This window comes from Castor canadensis, chromosome 8, assembly GCF_047511655.1.
Source record: "Castor canadensis chromosome 8, mCasCan1.hap1v2, whole genome shotgun sequence".
Lineage (NCBI taxonomy): Eukaryota > Metazoa > Chordata > Mammalia > Rodentia > Castoridae > Castor > Castor canadensis.
The window spans coordinates 126,406,911-126,426,754 of record NC_133393.1 but is presented as its reverse complement, the minus strand read 5'-3'; the positions used below and the strand labels follow the sequence as shown (position 1 = coordinate 126,426,754).

Sequence of the window (19,844 nt, the reverse complement as noted above, 5' to 3'; positions counted from 1 at the left end):
TCTACTTTGTGGTGAATCTTAAAGTGGGTCTCAAAGGAAACACAAAAGATATCAGACTCAAAAAGAGTGAATACCAAGACCCTTACTGAAGAAGTTGCTGCTGTCAAGGTTTTCTTGATGTTGTAGCAACTTCACTCTCCTGCTATGGCCACCAAATATCTCTGATGGAACGACTCTAGAAATGAGCTTACAGGACATTTGTCCTTTGGAATTTGAAAAAAATGGCTTCAGATGGCAAATGGATAACTGAAACTTAAGTCCTTTTTTGTGCATCTTAAAATTTCTGATCTCACAGTGTACATCATACTTCTAAATATTTATCATATATGTTATACAATATAAAACATTACTTTGCAATGGTTGTGTTCCTCATGAGACTATAAACATCATAAAGGTTAGGAATCATAACTAGTTTCCTTACCACTTTTTTTGTGTAGTGTCTGGGGCAAAGATGCTCCATAAAACTGGATGTTAAAACAGATGAATAGTGACAACTGAATCATAATCTACTGGGGGGATTAAAGTTGCTGCATTAATTTAAGTGATTACCTTGGCCCCATTACTTCACATGCAGTATGATTTTATTTCATGAAAAATATTTTATTGCATTCTTTTTATCTTGCTAGTAATTTACTCCCTACTGGCTTATAGGAAAAATTAGTATCTATAAATCTAGCTCTTTTAGACTAGAAGAAAACAAAGATGCATCTCTGGACAGAGGAAGGGTGGAATGTCTGTTTAACTGACAAATGCTGGGCTCCCAACCGTAAGGATATGTGCCCCAGGCTAACTGCTCTAGCATTAGTTGATTACTTTCACATTATTATTATATTCATAATTATAAACAGAACTGGCTTTTCTGGGAGTCTCAACTTATTCAACAGGTATCAAGACTTAGCCTGACAACTTGGCATAAGCTCTCCCCTCAATAAGATCAGATCAATATCCTTTTACTGGATAAAGCCCGTCCCCTAGGTATTCTACCATGAGGGAGGAATAAAGAGACTCACAGGCTAATACTCACCTTCCTTAATCTCCTTGACTCTTTCAATTGAGGACAAGAGAAAATCCCATGCACCTACCATGTTCTCCAACACAGAGATAACCTCATTGTGTCCACTTACGTGTTTTAAATTTTGTGAAAACGGGGCTAATTTCATTATCTCTTTCATTTTTTCATATGTCAATCAAGACGAGACTTTCAGATTACAGACTCCTATCCCTCTTCTGTCCTTTTCACTTGCCCCCTCCTCAACCTACAATTATCAACAATTCTTTCTCTACTTCTCTGAACCTTTCCTTCATTTTCACACTCTAATGTAACAGTCGTTTCCCCCAAACACCCTATTTGTAGTACCTTCAATTGTTGGCTACTTTTTTCTCCCAATCTTCAGGTAGCACCAAACCTAGAAGTGAGATGAGGGATTTTCTTGGTTCTCATTGCCAGCTTCAGATGATTCTTTGGTACTTCTTGGTAGAACCATCCAGTATAACTAATGTCAACAGATTATGTCATTTTACTCTTTAGTGTTGTCTTCTATCCATTTAGGTTCTTTCTCTTTGTTTTCAACAATATTAACTCCTGGATTATTATCACTGTAATACTATTATTGTGTGACTTTTAGAAATTTTAATATAAAATATGTGATCTATCATTATCTTAGCCTCTCAATGCCTTTATCTCAGCTCCTCAATCCTTCACCTCCCTTATATCTTTTCTCACTTCTACCTGGTAGTATATCCCTTTCACAGAACCTTCACTCTCTAGCTTCACTGATCTCTCTCTGAACCATAACTGATAAAGGAGAACTCTCCACCTCCTCTATGCCTACATCCATAGTGTTGAACATGACTGCAGAAAACACATAACTATGTTGACTGAATTAAAAATTTAGTCCATAATGCTGAATTTTAATCATGTTACATGACACACCGTCAGTTCACTCCTGTTGTCCTAGACCATCACCTTATGCTGCCTTTCTTCTCCTTAAACTTCCAACATCATCTCTACTGTACTGAAAAAACTTGAGTGATGAGAAGATAATTTCACTATATCTTCCTATCTACTAGTTTTTATACTAGCCTCGTCCCCATACTTACCATAGATGAACTATCATATACCTATCTGAAGTATATCATGCTGCTTAGTAACCAGATGCTACCCTCTCTTGTGTTCTCAAGGACATAAACTCAGAAATCTTCCCACTGTCTTCTACAGAATCATTTTAACTCTTGTCAAATCATTCCGATAAGCATACAAACATGCATTTATCCCTCTAATTACTAAAAAAATTCTCCCATCTCTCAATCCATTCTCTTACAAGCAACCACCCCCATTTTTTTGTTCCCATTATAGTAGTTCTCCTCAAATTGGTTATTTATTCTTGCTACCAAATATTTCTCTCCTTTCTTATTTCCTTGCAAATTAGTGTTCTTAGCCTCTTTCATCAAGGAGTCAATTTGAGTCCTTATTTAACTTGAACCATTAGAAAGATTTGACGCATTTGATCACCCATTCCTCCTTGATAAAATTTTCTTTCCTAGCTTCCAAACTCTACCTGTCTTCTTAGTGCTCTGTTACCACTCTCCCTTGCTGGTTACTCCTCTCTCTTCCAACATTTTACATATGCAGTGTCCTCTGTTCTTTTTTATCTCTGTTTCCTTGGAAATTTCATCCAGCCATATGGCTTTGAATATGATTCATGTCATTGATTCCAAAGTTTGTATATCCATTCCAGATGTTCAAAAATGACTTTTGATTCCTATATTTAGCCTCCAACTTGAACTCTTAACTTGTGTAACTAGTACACAATTCATACTTAATGTGTTTAAAACTGAACTCATAATTTTTACCCCCATTCTTTCAAACCTGCTACATTGATAACTCTATCTCACTTTGATAGCAATTCCATCCTTCTAGTTGCTCAGGGCATCTGAATTATCCTCGAATTCTGTTTCTCTCATATCCCACATCTAATCCATACAGAAATCTTGTTAACTATACCATCCCAATATGTCCAGAACATAACTTTTCTTATCATCTGTATATACCCACATTGGCCAAGCAGCCATTATCATGTCATAACTGGGTTACTACAGTAGCCTCCTGATTTCCCCACTTCATCTCTTCCCCTTTTATGTCTATTCAAAGCACAGCAGCTACAGAAACATACTCTTATACATAAATCGGATGTCACTCCTCTACTCAGAATCCTCCAGTGCTTATTCATTTCATTCAAAGAAGTCAGCATTCTAACAAGGGATTAAACAAGGGATTTTTGTCTGATCAAGTGCCGGTTCTCTGAATTTCTCTCCCACACTCATTTATCTGATCACTTCTGTAACCCCACTGTTTCCTTACTTTTCTTAGGACATGTTAGGACATTCCTGCTTTAAGGACTTTGCAGAAAGTGCTCTTTCTTTAACATCTTTGTGGAAAACTCCTTTATTTCTTCAAAACCACGTTCAAATATTACCTGCTAATGAGGCCTATCCTTTACACCCTATTAGAAATGTAGTCAGACTTCCCATCTCTTCCTTATACAACTTCCTTGTCTTGCTCCTACCATCTTTTTGTCATTTCCCTTATTACTTTCTCATATATAATATAATCTATTTGTTTACTATGTCTGTTCTTTGTTTTCTGACTCCTTCCTACAGAACAAAAGGTTTTTTGAGAATTTTTATTTCATTCACTGATGAATGCAAAGCATCTAACATAAACAAATAGTATTGCCTTTTACCTAGTGGCCAGTTCTCCCCTAGGGTTCCTTGAATAGTATCTATTCAGGTTAAGTGGGAAACTTATTCCCTCTGTTCAGACACAGTTCTAAAATCTAGAAAAGAAGATCTAATTTCCAGACTCTAAGTAAACTATTGTCTTAGTCTATTTTGTGTTGCTATAATAAAATAATGAAAAATTCATAAAGAAAAGAGGTTTATTTGGCTCAACCTTCTAGTGTCTGGAAGGCCCAAACAACCTGGCACTGGTTTGTGACAGAGGGATTCCTCCTGACTGTACCACAAGATGGCAGAGAAGTACAAGGGGAAGCAGGCATGTGAAAATAGGGCAACGGGAGATGTCAGACTCACTGTTCATGGGGATTAAACTAGTCCCAGAAGACCTGTTTCCACTCCTGAGAGACAGCATTAATCCATTCATGAAAGTGGAATGCCATGGCTTAATTACCTTCTATTGGGCCCCACCTCTTAAGACTTCTGCCACCTCAGCACAACTATACTGAGGGCCAAGTTTCCAACACATGAATCTTTGGGGGACAAACCAAATCCAAAGCATAGTGTAACCATCAGATTTTGTTGAAATATGAATTGACCATTATGTTACCTACTCATTTTGGAAATATTTCAATACTTTGGAAGGTAATAATTTGATCTTTGGTAAACCTAATACTTCCCATAATATTTCTAGAAACACCGGTATTAACCAAAACTGGAACTCTAAATCTTTCCACCCTGAACAAAGATTAGATTATAAAGTGGCACTGTTATGAAAATCCACCCATTATGATATGTATATAATGTACATATAATTAATTTATAAGTTCAAGGTGGTATTATTACAAATTATGTGATAGCAAAATACAGCTAGTTAAACATCAGCTCACACAAAGCATTGTGTAATTGGTATGTAATTTTCTCCTAGGCTAAAATAAGTTAAAATTTTGATATTTAATTATGCCATCTGTGAAAACTTCTAGGGCCTCTGCTTGATGAATTGAGACCTATTGCACAGATCTATTCAGTAAGTGAGTTGGAGCCACAACAATGTTATCTAAATCACCAGCTGTAATTTTCTAGTTTGCGGTGCTTTCGAAAGCAATTTTCACTAGTTGACTTATCTCTAAGCAGCAACTGTAATTATCAAAATTCCAGCATACTTTTTTTAGAAATCATTAAAGCTGCCAAGTAAGTTGAACAAGGTGTTGAAAACCTGTAATTCCAGCACTCTGGAGGCTGAGGCAGAGAATTGCAAATTCAAGGCCAGCTTGGGCTCCATAGAAAAACCTTGTCCAAAAAAGAAAAGAAAAGAAAAGCCAAATCCCAGATATATGTGATGAGGCAACTTGCTGTTGGGAGGTAGAGATAGGGAAGATTGTGGTTCAAGGCTAGGCAAGGCAAAAAGATAATGAGCCCCATGTCTCAATGAATAAGCAGGGTGTGGTGGTGCGCAGCCTGATCCCAGCTTCTCAATAGGTACAGTTAGAAGGGTCAGGGTTCAAGATTAACCTCAGACAAAAAGACAAGACCCTATCTGGAAAATAACTAAAAAGCAGAAAAGGGTTGGGGCGTGTCTCAAGTGGTAGAGCTACTGCCTAGCAATCGAGAGGTCCTGAGTAACTAGAGAAAAGGTTAGATCAAAAAGAATTAACCTAGAAGGTAACACCCACACACAGGAAATCAATGTGAGTCAATGCCCTGTATAGCTCTCCTTATCTCAACCAGCAAAAACCCTTGTTCCTTCCTATTATTGCTTATACTCTCTCTTCAACAAAATTAGAAATAGGGCAAAATAGTTTCTGCTGGGTATTGAGGGGGTGGGGGAGAGAGGGAGGGGGGCGGAGTGGGTGGTAAGGGAAGGAGTTGGGGCAGGGAGGAGAAATGACCCAAGCCTTTATGCACATATGAATAATAAAAGAAAAAAGACAGGTCCTGAGTACAAACCCCACTCTAGGACTGCCAAAAATCAAACAAACATGAAAAGCAGCAACAACAAAAATTCTTTCTCATTAGACTCCACAATTTAAACTTTAGTCTGCTAGTGGATTAAAATAGGCTTTAAATTCTTTAGAGATTTAAATATTGCTAAAGCTAGATTTTCAAAAGACATCCTAATCTCTGTGGTAATCATTTCTAAATTTGAAAAAAAATCACCACTAAACCAATTTGAAAATGCTAAGAAAACATAGTTCAGGCAATGTTTGCTATAATTCCAAGAATTCCCTAAAGATTTCTGAGTACATTTTGTATTTTCTTTGCAAACATGATAGGTAGTTATTTTTCTTCTGTGGTATACCCTAGAGGTTAGTGTACTCTGACAGAACAACTGTTGTTGAAACATTCCTCCAATTTTTTTTTTCTGTCATTAACATTTCAAAAGAAACCAGTTCATTTTCCTGGCCTTAAATGGAGCTTTCTGTTTGCTTGTTTCCTCCTAGTTAGAATTAAATTGAATTATTTTTTGCAAGAATACTACACAGAAAGCCAATTAGTGTATTTTAAAATCAATACAAGTATTTCTGTTGCCTCATTCAAACCATTCCATGTGGGTTCTCGTAAAGAATTAGTGAAAAGAGAGCAAAAAGAATTAATGAAGAATCTCTGCTTGGAACTTTATAAAAATTAGCACCAATATGACTTTTTGACACATAAAAGGAATGATACTGTCCAGTTCCTAGAGTTCCAATTTTAAAAATACAATTTTATTTGAAGGGCTGGAGGTGTGGCTCAACAGGTAGAGCACCTACCTAGCAAAACTGAGGCTTGAATTCAAACCCCAGTAGTGTATATATATATATACAGAGATATATATATAGAGAGAGATATGTGTGTATATATATATATATATATATATATATATATATATATATACACAGAGATATATAGAGATATATGTATACTTATAAGTAATGAAGTATCTACACAAAAGATTCTTAAAATCTGTATGTTTCACATTGATTTTGTGTTTTAGCTATGAAAGGTAAATATAGTAAAAAATATTGCATTATTGTAAAGGCATATACAGCATCTATTTTAAATGAATTTGTTTTGAAAATTAACAATGCACAGAAAGTAGTTGTTCACGTTTGAACTGCCTAGTTATGATATGGTAGTCTGCCATACCATAGACTCTCTTGGTTTTAAGCACCCTCCCTCCCATCCTAAAAAACGTAACAACCAGCTAGCCCTGCTTTGTAGCTTTTGCTGATTAGCTGGGAGCAAACAGCCAATTTCAAGCTGCCAATGTGGCATCAACTGGCTTACAAAATTCCTGAAAATTTAACAATCAGTTATCTCATACTGATCTACCCCACTCCATTCTACCACTGGTTTTAGGAAGAGAAACCCAACTCAATTTGATTTATTTAAAGGAAACCTTTTGGCTCGTACAATTGGAGAGATGAAGGACAGAGCTAACCTCAGATACAGGTTTCCTTCATCTACTCTGGACTCTAAGATACTTGGCTCTCTCCATCTACTCTAATTCCCAAGAAATCCTGGACCTAGATATTAGAGGCAGAATAAGCAAAGGTTAAGAACACTGGCTCTAGCTCAGACTAGTACACAGTTTCCAGTGTAATCTTGGGCATGTTAACCTCTGTGACCTAGTTTTTTTCATCTTTGTGATATGGTAATACTACCTATGCCATGGAGTTTTAAACATGTTTCATATCTAATAGTTTAGAGTTATTAACATGGGGTTAACTACTATCAGCATCATTTTAAATCAACAATCTCAGAGGAAATTAATCTTTTTGGCAATACCCCGTGTATCTTCTAATGATTGGAGAACATGTTCAAGACAGGGGAGCAGCCAGTCTCTGCAGACCAGAGGTCATTCTTATTCAAAAGAGGTGATTGAAAATGGGAGAAAAAATGATTCTTTAAGAGGGAACTGATGCTATTTACCTAAAATGAGGGAAGGATTATAGAGTAAGCAAAAAATAATGAATTCTTACTACAAAACACTAAAAGGATGTGCTGTTTTCAGAAGTGTTATATGAAATATATCCAATCACACCAAAATTGATGGGTTTTCTTTTTTTTGTTTGTTTGTAAAGTGAACTCAAAGTACACAGCCAGTCCATTTTGCTTTGTTTATTTTTGAGATAGGGTCTTGCTTTATACCCAGGTGGGCCTGGACCACAACCCTCCTATTTATGCTTCCTACACAGATGGAATGACAGGAGCATGTCACTGAGCCCAGTCTTTTGTTGAGATGGGGTCTTGCAAACATTTTGCCCATATTGACCTCAGACCATTATCCTCCTTATCTCCACCTCCCCAGCAGCTACAATTACAGGCATGTAATCCAACTTTTTGTTTCATTGATTCTTTGTATTTTTCTTTTAGTCTTCATTTCATTAATCTCTTCCCTGATCTTATTTCTTTCTGTCTTCAGCTTTTAGGTTTGGCTTGTTCTGGCTTTTCTAAGAACTTGGTATTCATTGTTAGGTTACTTATTTGAAATTTTTGTGATTTTTTTAATGTGCTCCAAAGGCTTTGATAAGTTGTGTTTTCATTTTCATTTGCTTCTCCTTTTTTTCAATGATCATTCTCTGTGTTAGAATATTTTCAGTTGTTTCTCTTGTTGCTGATTTTCAGTTTTATTCCTGAAACCTGATCAATTTTGGAAAAAGTTTCATGGGCTACTGAGAAGAGTATTCTGTGAATGTCTGTTAAGTCCATTTGACCTGTAGTATTAATTCTGAGGTTTCCTTGTTGATTTTTTGTCTGGATGACCTATTGATTGGTAAGAGTATGAGTACAAGAGTCACCCACTACTACAGTGTTAGAATCTAAGCTTTTATGTCAAGTATTGTATCCTTTATGAACTTGGGTACACCGACATTTAGTGCATGTATGTTACAATAGGTAAATCCTATTGATGAATCATTCCCTTCATCAATATGAAGTGACCTTCTTTGCCTGTTCTGATTAATTTTGGTGTGAAGTTAGTTTTGTTAGATATGAGTATGGCTACTCCTGCTTGCTTTTGGGGTGAATTTTCTTGAAAGCTCCTTTTCTATCCTTTCACTTTAAGCATATGTTAGTTTTTGTTAGTGAGGTGCATTTTCTACAAGCAATAAATAGGTTTTGTTTTTCTTATTCCAGTCCTCTAATCTGTGTTTTATCATTGGAGATTTGAGACCATTAACATTCAAAGTTATTATTGAGAGGTATTTGGTAATTCCTACCACTTTATTGTTTTAGTAGTGTTTGACTCTTCTCTGCTTCTCACTTCCTTATCTAATTGTCTGGTGAGATTTATTTTTCCCCCTGTTTTCATGATTGCATTTACATTCCTTTTTTGTGTGTACAGTTCCTTTAAGTATCTTCTGCAGTGCTGGTTTAATAATCACAAATTGCTTTAGTCTTTATCATGGAAGGTTTTTATTTATGCTTCAGTTATGAATGCTAGCTTTGCTGGGTAGAGTAGTCTAGTTGACAGTTATTTTTTTTCCCAGAGCTTGAAGTACATCCTTCCATGCCTTCCTTGCTCTTAACGTTTCTGCTGCTAAATCAAGCATTATTCTGATGGGTTTGCCTTTATAGTTGACTTGGCACTTCTCCCTTATAGTTTTCAATAAATTTTCCTTGTTCTCTAAACTTAGTGTTTTAACAATAATATGATGTGGGGAAGATCCATTATGATCCTGTCTATTTGGAGTCCTAAAGGCCTCCTGTACCTGCAAAGGCATTTCTTTCTCAAGATTTGGGAAGTTTGCTGCTTTTACTTTTTTGGATATCTTTCCTGTACCTTTAGCTTGCACTTCTTCTTCTATGATTTGCAGGTTTAGTTTTTTAATAGAATCCCAGAATTCTTGCATAGTCCATTTATACTTTTTAAGTCTTTTTTTCTTTTTTTCACTTGAATTTCCTGTTACATCTGCTTGACTTTGAGCTCTGATATTCTGTCCTCCATTTATTCCAGTCTACTGAAGAGGTTTTCAACTGAATTTTTTATTTGACTTACAGAACTTTTCATTTCTAGAATTTCAGGTTTGATTTTGTTTTCAGATTTCTATATCATTATTAAATTCCCCTTTCATGTCTTGCATTGTCTTCCTTTTTAAAGTTAGCTGTTTATTTGTATCATCTTTGAGCTCTTTTAACAGTTTATTTGAATTGTCTTTGATTTCATTGAGTTGTTTATATATGTCCTCTTTCATTTCATGATCATTCTTTTATCATTATTTTGAGTTCAATATTTCAGATTTCATGTACTTCAGTATCATTCAGATGCTTTGATGTATAAATTTTGATTTTCTGAGGTGTCATTTTGGCTTATTTGTTTTCATATTTGTCGTGTTTCTATGTTGATATTTACCCATCTGAAATTAAATCATGGACTGGGGATTTTTAAGTCACCTACAGTTGAAACCATGCTCTATATTTTGAGAAGACTGGGTAGTGAAAAGACTGATCTGCCACTTCTTATTACTGACCTGGGCTATAACTCAGCAATAAGAAATTCACCAATTCAATTCCAAACTGTGTATTTACATGAAGTAATAAACCATTGTACATCCTTATCATCATTCTTCTGACATTCACTTTCCACCAAATCCTGTATTGTGCTATATTGTTAGCCTTTTGAGGAGTTGTATTCCCTGCGCTTTTTCCCTTATGGTTTGTTTTATGTTTTGCTCATGTGTTGTTACTTAGTTAGTTGGGAATTTTAATGACCAGTTATCTTTCCCTTGACTTAATTTCTGTGCTCTGACTAGCTTAGTTGTATATGAAAGGAACTAATATTCTTACATGATACAATGGGGGTTAGGGAAAAAAAGATTATTTATGTAGGAGTTAAAGAACTAGGTAGCAAAAATAAGGTGGGAGTGAGGGAGGAAATAAAGAAGACAGAAAATGAGATAAGAGGAAAGTGAAATGTATAAGCAGGAAGTAAACAAAAATCGTAGTGTGTAGGAATATGGCTCAGTTATTATGGAGAAGAATACTATAGTCAAAGATTGCAATGGAATAGAGAAATTAAGAAAAACACAGGAGGTAGAATAAACCACCATTAGTAAATTTTTGAAAAAGAAATAAAAAATAAAGATAAAATAAAAATAAAAGAAAGAAAACAAATAAGCATAAAGACAAAAGCCAGTTTTTCTTTCTTGTTGAGAAGAAGACTGTGTTTTCTGGGTTCTATCCAATCACTAGTTCTTGGGTTTCTGTCCAATCTCTAGTTCTTGGGTTTCTGTCCATAGTTCTCCTGCTGTGTTTACTTTACTCACATCAAGATTTAACATTGTTTATGCTGTTGGATTTTTTACTTTCTTGGGACCTGTTATCCATCTTTTGTTGCTTGTTTCTCCTCTTTGAAATTTGACTGTCTATCCTATATCTGTCCAGCATTGCATTTTGGAAGCACAAAACTTCTTTGATTTCACAGACTTACAGCTGGAAAGAGATTTGTCTCAGAATAAATTATACCTTAACTGTCACCCATATCTTATTTATATGATACTTAATGATGCTCTAAACTTTTGACTTCTGAGTGATAGTAGAATGAGATGTGACTTTGGCATTATTAGGATGATAACAATATATTTAATATATGGGAAATATATGAACTTGGGGGTACTAGAAAGAATGTTACTGTTTGATTGTTTGTGTTCCTCTAAAATTTATATTGAAACATAATCTCCAGTGCAAAAATATTGAGGTGGAATTTTAGGTGGTGATTAGGTTAAGAGGGCTTGTCCCTCACAAATTGAATTAAAGGCCTCATGAAAAAAAGTCACACAGAGTTAAGCCTTTTTTGCCTGTCCACTTTCTGCCACATGAAGACAGTTTTTCCTCTCCAGAGATGCAATAACATAGTATCATCTTGGAAGCCTAGAGCCCTTACCACATACCAAACTTGCCAGAGCCTTCATTATGAGAAATAAATTTACTGTTTATAAAATATCTAGTCTCAGTTATTTTATTTTATTATTTCAGCACAAATGGACTCAGAAAATTTTTGAAAATTAATATCCACAGATAACATGTCGCTCTTAACATCTAATCTCTCTCTCGTTCTCTCTCTCTCTCGTTCTCTCTCTCTCTCGTTCTCTCTCTCTCTCGTTCTCTCTCTCTCTCTAGGTGGTACAGGAGTTTGAACTTGGGGCTTACCAAATTTGCTAGGGAAGCTCTCTACCACTTGAGCCACACCTCCAACCAAAGGATAGTAAACATCTTTTTTTCCTTTATTGTGCTGGATGGGGATAACGTTTTGGCATTTACAAAGGTTCTTACAATGTATCAGCTATATCTACTTGAATTCACCCCCTCCATCACTCCCCTTTATGCCCCCTCCCCTATTCATGGAATAATCACAACAGGCATCATTATTGCATTTATCTGCATGTATATATATGGTGCATATTCACCCTCCTACCCCCTTTCCCTGCCATCTCTCCCCTTCCACTGGTGCCAATCCTCTCCCCCTGGCAGTACTTGTACAGCATTCCTGTTCTCTGATTTTGAAGAAGAGACAAGATAAAAAGAAAAACATGACATTTTTGTTTGTTTGAGATAACATTTTATAAACTGAAATAAGATAAGGATTCATTTTAATTAAAAGATTCCATAATATTATTTGATAAAATAGGTTTTAATTATCTCATAAAACTATCCCTGGTATTTACCTAAAATATCATGAATAATTTGGAAAACCCATCATTAATTCCATTTGCATTGAGTTGTGGCCATAGGATAACTTTCAGAATGATGTTATAAAGAGTTCCATTTATGTGCTCCCCAGTGAAGTAGCCAGAGTTGTTAAAATTACACATTAAAAAATTACTAGAAGTTGTTCTAAGGGAAGAGAGCAAATGAAGTAATATTTTTTAAAAACCTGCTAAATCTTAGTAAAAAACAGCAAGTCTGTGGTTTTTGAGCCACCCCTCCACTGTCACCGTTTCCCAGCTTTGCGTGACAGAAGCTATGCTCTGAGTGGATGCAGCCTCAAACAAAAAATTAAATTAGACTTTTTCTTCACATCACACACAAAAATTAACTCAAATGGACAAAAGAATGCAACATAAGGACTAAAACTGTAAAACTCTTAAAAGTTTAAATCTTAGACTGTGCAAACTTTTTAAAGATATGACATTATAATGACAAATAACTAAGGAAAAATTAGATTGGACTTCAAAGTTAGAAACATTTTTCTTTCAAAGAATACCATCCAGTCTGGGTGCAGTGCTTCATATTTGTAATGTCAGCTACTTAAGAGGTGGAGATCAGAATGATTGTAGTTAGAGACCAGGTTGGTTAAAAAGTTTGCAAGACCGCATCTCAACAAATAAACTGGGCATGTTGGCACACACCTATTAGCTACGTGGTAGTCATAGGCAGGAGCACTGCAGTCTCAGACTGGACCTTAACAAAAATGCAAGACTTTATTGGAAAAATTACTAGCAAAAAATGTCTGGGGGATAGCTCAAGTGGTAGAGAGCCTGCTTAGCAAGTACAAGGCCCTGAGTTCAAACCCCTGTACCACAAAAAAAAGGACAACCCACAAAATAGGAGAAAATTTTTTCAAACTTGATATATGATAAAGGACTTGTATCTAGAATATGTGAAGTATCCAGTGATCAAAAGACACTATAACTCCATAATACAGAAACCACCACATTATAAAATAACTAATGGCTTTAAGTAATATTTCTCAAAGAGGATACATAAAATGACCAATAAGCACATGAATCTATGATCACCATTAATCATTAGGGAAATGTAAATCAAAGCCAAATGATAGACCACTTTATACCCTCTAGGATAAGTCAATTGATTTTTAATTAAAAAGATAATAAGTGTTGACAAAGATGTAGAGCATTTAGACTCTTGATACATTGCAGGTAGTTTTGAGAAATGTGCAGCTATTTTGGAAAACTGACAGTTCCCCAAAAGGTTAAACATGGAGTTATCCTAAACCATAGCTCTTCCATTCCTAAGTATCTAAGAGTTGTGAAAATGTCAAGATGTACACAAATGTTTATATCGACATTATTTATAAAGGATAAAATGTGGAAACAATTCGTGTTTATCCTTTATAGACGGGTAAATAAAATGTGGTGTATCCATATAATGGAATGCTATTTATTTACAAAAAGGAATAAAGTAGAAGGAATGCACTTTGATATGATAAGGTCATATATGGAAAACGTGTATCCAACATCGTACTAAATGGAGAAAACATATTTTCTCTGAAGTCAAGAATGAGACTTTCTTAATTTAATTAATTAATTTATCCATTCACATATTAGACCAGGGTTTGAACTCAGGGCTTCACTCTTGCTAAGCAGGTACTCTACTGCTTGAGCTATACCTCAAGTCCATCTTGTTCTGATTATTTTGGAGATGGGGTCTTGCAAACCATTTGTCCAAGGTGTCCTCAAACCATGATCCTCCCAATCACAGCCTCCCAAGTACACAGGATTATAGGTGTGAGTCACTGGTGCTTAGCTTCTCCCCAGTCTTATTCAATATAATATTGGAATTCCTAGCCAGAGCAGTAAGGCAAGAGAAAGAAATAAAACTGATTCAAATAGGGAAGGAAGATGTTATATTGTTCCTATTTGTAGATGATATGATCCTATACTTAAAAGACCCTAAAGACTCCAATAAAAAACTCATAGATCTGATAAATATTTTTGGCAATGCAGCAGGGTACAAATAAATATACAAAATCGTAGCTTTTCTATACACCAACAATGAACAGACTGAGAAAGAAACCAAGTAAACAATTCCATTCCCAATGTATTTTTTTTAAAATAAAAACCAGAGAAGGCAAAACAGGTCCTGTCTGGGTGTTGGTACCAGTGGGAGGTAGGAGGATATAAGGAAAGGGTGTAAGAGGGTGAATATGTTAGAAACATTATATACACATTTGTAAATGGAAAAATGAGACCTGTTGAAACTGTTCCAGGAATTGAGGGAGGGGGAAGAAGAATGATGGAGGGGATGAATTCAACTGTGATATATTGTAAGAACTTTTATAAATGTCACAATGTACCCCCAGTACAATGATAATTTAAAAAAATAGCCTCAAAAAATACCCAGGAATAACTAAGACTTTTACAATGAAAATTATAAAACTTAGAAGAAAGCAATTGAAAAAGGCACCAGAAGATGGAAAGACCTCCCATGTTCATGGGTTGACAGAATTAATATTGTTAATATGGTTATACTATCAAAAACAATCTACAGATTCAATGAAATTCTCATAAAAATCCCAATATTATTCTTCACAGAAATAGAAAAATCAATCCTAAAATTCTTATGGCAGCATAAAAGACCCCAAAAGACCAAAGTAATCCTGAGAGAGAGAGAGAGAGAGAGAGAGAGAGAGAGAGAGAGAGAGAGAGAAGCAATCCTGGAGGTATTACAATACCAGAATTCAAATTATGCTATACAGCCATAGTAACAAAAACAGCATGATACTGGCAAAAAAACAGACATGAGGACCAATGGAATAGAATGCAAGACCCAAAATAAACCCACAAAGCTACAGCCATTTGATTTGACCAAGGAGCTCAAAACACAAATTGGGGAATGATAGTCTCTTCAATGAAGGGTGCTGGGAAAACAATATACATGTGTAGAAGATTACGTAGAAGACTGAATATAGACCCCTGTTCTCACCACATACAAAAATCAATTCAAAATGGATCAAAGATCTTCCTGAAGCTTTGAAACTACTGCAGGAAAACATATGAAGAACACTTGGAGATACAGACATAGGCAATTATTTTCTGAATGGGACTCTAATTGTCCAGGAAATAAGAACAAGAGTTGACAAATAGGATTGCATAAAAATAAAAAGCTTCTGCACATCAAAGGAAACAATTACCAGAAAGAAGAGATGAGCAACAGAATGGTAGAGAATTCTTTGCCAGGTATTTATTGGGTAAAGGATTAATATTCAGAATATACAAACTCAACAAATTAAACACCAAAAGAACAAATAATTAATAAATGGGCATGTAAATGGGATAATTCTCAGAAGTACAAATGGTAAGTACATGAAGAAATGTTCAGCATCCTTAGTCATAAAGGAAATACCAATCAAAATGACATGGAGATTCCATCTTACCCCAGTCAGAATGGCTTTCATCAAGTAAACAACAACAAATGCTGGCCAGGATCGGGGGGATGTGGGGAAGACCTTTATGCACTTTTGGTGGGATTGTAAATTAGTGCAGCCCTATGGAAATGAATATGGAGGTTCATCGAAAAACTAAAAATAGCCCCTGCTGTACCAGGATACTCCTGTACCTAAAGGAGTATAAATTAACACACAGGAGAAATACATGGACACCCATATTTTTTGCAGCACTATTCACAATAGTCAAGCTTTGGAAGCAGCCTAGGGCCCAACAACTGATAAATGGCTAAAGAAAATTTGATTTATATATATAGTAGTAGTACTCAGCCATAAAGAAGAATTAAATCATGTGGTTTGTTGGAAAATGGATGGAACTGGAGATAATTGGAGTTAACGAAGTTCAAAAAGCCAAATAGCATATGCTTTCACCCATATTCAGAATTAAGATCTAAAATGATGATGATAGTAATAATAACAAATAACTATAATGGGAATGAATATAAAAGAACTGCTGGATGGGAAAGAGGAAAGTACTGGGGGGTGAACAGGATCAAAGTACATTCTATACGTAATTTATATATATATATCCTTATATATATATAGGTAGATATATAATATATATATATATAAAATAATGAAACTCACTAATACTATTTGAAAAAAGGGAAAGTGTGAGAGTTCAGAGGGAGGTTAAAGGAGTATAATAGAGTTGACCTTGTTCAAAGTACAGTGTTTGCATCTATGGAAACACCACAATGAAACCCTCTTGTATAATTAATGTATGATAAATAAAGTACTGATACTTATAACAGCATAGATGAACCATGAACACATGATAAGTAGAAGAAGTCATTCACAAAAGATCACATATTGTGTGAGTCCATTCATATAAGATATCCAGAATAGGCAAATCTATAGAAACCAGAAATATATTAGTGATTTAATAAAGTTGCCTGACATGTAACTGCTAATAGGTGTGTGTTTTTTGGAGTGGTTAAATGTTTTTAAACTGATCATAGTGGTGATTGCACAACTTTGTGAATATACTAAAAACCACTGAAAACAGCATTGATGTATACACTTAAAAGGTCTTGGCAGGCTGCATTCTTTCTGAAGCCTTTAGGAGAGAATTCATTTTCTTGTCTTTTCCAGTTTCTCACAGGCACCTATATTCTTTACTTCATGACCTCCTTTCTCCACCTTCAAAGTTAACATCGACATTGAGGCCTTGTGACACCATGTCAACTAGCCTTCTTTTGTTATCACACCTATTTCTGTGACTCTCTTCTATATCTCTTTTCCACTTTATATTTTTTGTGGTCCTTGGGATTGAATTTAGGGCCTCAAGCATGCTAAGAAAGTACTCTAGCACTGAAATATGCTCCCAGCCCTTTCTTCTGATTTTACCTTGGGCTTTTTTTATTTCCTTGGACATATCTGGATAATCCAGACAATCTACCGTTTTTAGGTTTAGCTGTTAGCAAACTTAATTCTGTCTATGGTGTTAAATCTCTGTTCCCATATTACCTAGCACATACACTGGTTCTGGAGATCAGCACAGTGTTTGGGGATGGGCATTATTCTGTATAGCACCCATGACTTTCTCTTGACACAAATATGTATAAATCAATGAATAAAATAAAGAAAGCCATTTAGCTTCATTATAATTTCATAAGTCATTAAAGGAGGATATATTTTTGGGTCAATATTCTATGGTACATTTTGCCCTAAATAAAGGGTAGGCCTTTGTTTTGTAAAGTGGAAAAAAGACTGTTTTGAGCTCAGGTTGGTTCTCAGGCAAAACAGATTTAGGGGGAAAATACACATGGAAACTGAGGATCTAGAATAGGATTGGTTGCTTTCAAAGTATTGGAATGGTATACCCAGTGATAGGTTTCTGATGAAGTATCACAGCTACTTGGCTATTGATTTAGATCAATGTTTTACAAAGTTGGCTGATTTCATAATTACTTGAGATTTTAAAAAGTAATATCAGATTTCCAGGCTTTCATCTAGACCTACTGAGTCAGAAACTTCGAAATCAGAGATCCAAAAGATAATTTCTCTAGGTGAATCTGATCAGCCAGATTTGATAATCAAGGGTTTAGAGAACAAAAGAAGTTGACTTTATAATGATAAATGATTCATATGTTCACAATTTTGTATTTCATTATTTGCTGGTTGGTTTTATAGATTAAAAATACTTTAAAACATAACCAAGAATTTTGGCCAGTGTGACCACTGAGTGCCCAGTAGAGAAATCTCAAAGTACCATTCTTCTTACTTCTCAAGTAGTTTCCTCCCAGCCACAGAAAACTTAGATCCATTGAATCTTTATTTCTCTTCTGTAAATACTCTGGCATTATAAGCCCTGCTTATATGATTTTTTTCCTAGCTCATAGTTATTCTTATCTCACTGATCTTACATATGATTACAGTAATGCTTGTTTTCAGTTTATATTTACAGATGCTTCTTGTCTTACACTGGGGTACATCCCAATAAACTATGTGTAAATTGAAAATGCACTTAATACACCTAACCTACCAGAGCATGATAGCAACACAGTACACTGCAGAGTATTAGCTGTTTACCCTTATGGTTACATGGCTGACTGGAAGCTGGCATTCACTGCCACTGCTCCAAAATGCAAGGGTGTGTCCTGAATATCATTAACCTAAGATAAAAATTCAAAAATTGAAGTGCAGGTCCTACTTAATGCCCATCACTTTCACACTGTAATAAAGTGAAACCATCCTAAGTTAGGGACCCACCAGTGTTGTGATGTATCATACAAAAGTTGTGATGCACCAAGTCATGATTATAATGGCTGTCTAATGTCTATAAAATAATACATTTTACATGAGTGGCAGGCAAGATTTGATACTTATTATAAGTTGGTTTAATGATCTCTTAAAAATGATAAATATTTTAAAATAATATGAGGTAATTAAGAAACAAATAATTGGTCATTGAAAATAGTCATCACAATATATCTTTAACAGAATAAAGTGTTGTATTTTCTCTGTAGCTATCACACTACAGAAAGAAAGTCAGGAAGGAAATCCATCCTCAATCCAGAGTCAGGAACCTCTGAAACCTCAGGAGAATATATCACGACCCATTCACCATCCTTTGGTTTTAAAAACTAACTTCGAGGAAGAGGAAGAGGAAGAGGAACAAAATGGTTGGTACACTTTTTCTCTGACTATAATGCACATTAAAAACCTCACAATACTTTTTACATATTTGTTTAACTAGTAGAGTTTATGATGTAATGTACAGGACAGATTTGGGTGAGAAAATAATTTTAATTTTATTAAATAAATATAATTTATTAGGTTATTTATGGCAGTGCTTAGGTTTGAACTTAGGGCCTTGCACTTGCTAGGCAGGTGCTCTACTACTTGAGCCATACCCTAACCCCTATTTGCTTTGGTTATTTTTGGGATAGGGTCTCATATTTATGATCAGCTGACCTCTGAACAATAATCCTCCTTTTCACACTTCCCATGTAGCTGGGATGACTGGTGCATACTATGAGGCACAGCTATTGTTTGAGGTGGGATCTTACAAAATCTGCCTAAACTGCCCTCAAACTGCAATCCTCCTGATCCCAGTCTCCCAACTGGCTAGAATTACAAGTATGAGCCACCAGCACCTGGATCTGCATTATTTTTAAATTGTCTTACTTTCTAAACAGACTGTTCAAAAATTCTATTTTCTACTTGTAACTTTTCCATTCTCTGTTAATTTCTTTTTTCCTCCCATTTTTATGGTTTGCCCTTTATGGATTCATGTTTATCTTTCAATTAATCATCTGTCTTTGTATTTAATCCTTGGACTTATAAAGGTTTATAGCATAGTTTATAATTTATAAAGCACTATTATCTGCACTATCCCTGGTAATTCTAGCAGGAGTATGGACAAAATTAGGACCCAAGTCTTCTGCCTCTTAGTCCATTCTTTTCCTCTTATATTACAAAACAAGGGTGGCAGTTG

General features: G+C 35.2%; 1 protein-coding gene across 3 annotated transcripts in view; it reads left to right on the top strand.

The window, feature by feature from the left end:
• Nucleotides 1-19,844, top strand: part of C8H12orf50 (chromosome 8 C12orf50 homolog) — a 44,112-nt gene that overhangs the window by 882 nt on the left and 23,386 nt on the right. For all 3 annotated transcript variants that reach the window (XM_074081784.1, XM_074081785.1, XM_020162332.2), the window contains exon 3: nucleotides 18,874-19,029. In XM_074081784.1, the coding sequence (XP_073937885.1) occupies nucleotides 18,874-19,029 (156 nt within the window). The remainder of the gene's footprint in view (nucleotides 1-18,873; nucleotides 19,030-19,844) is intronic.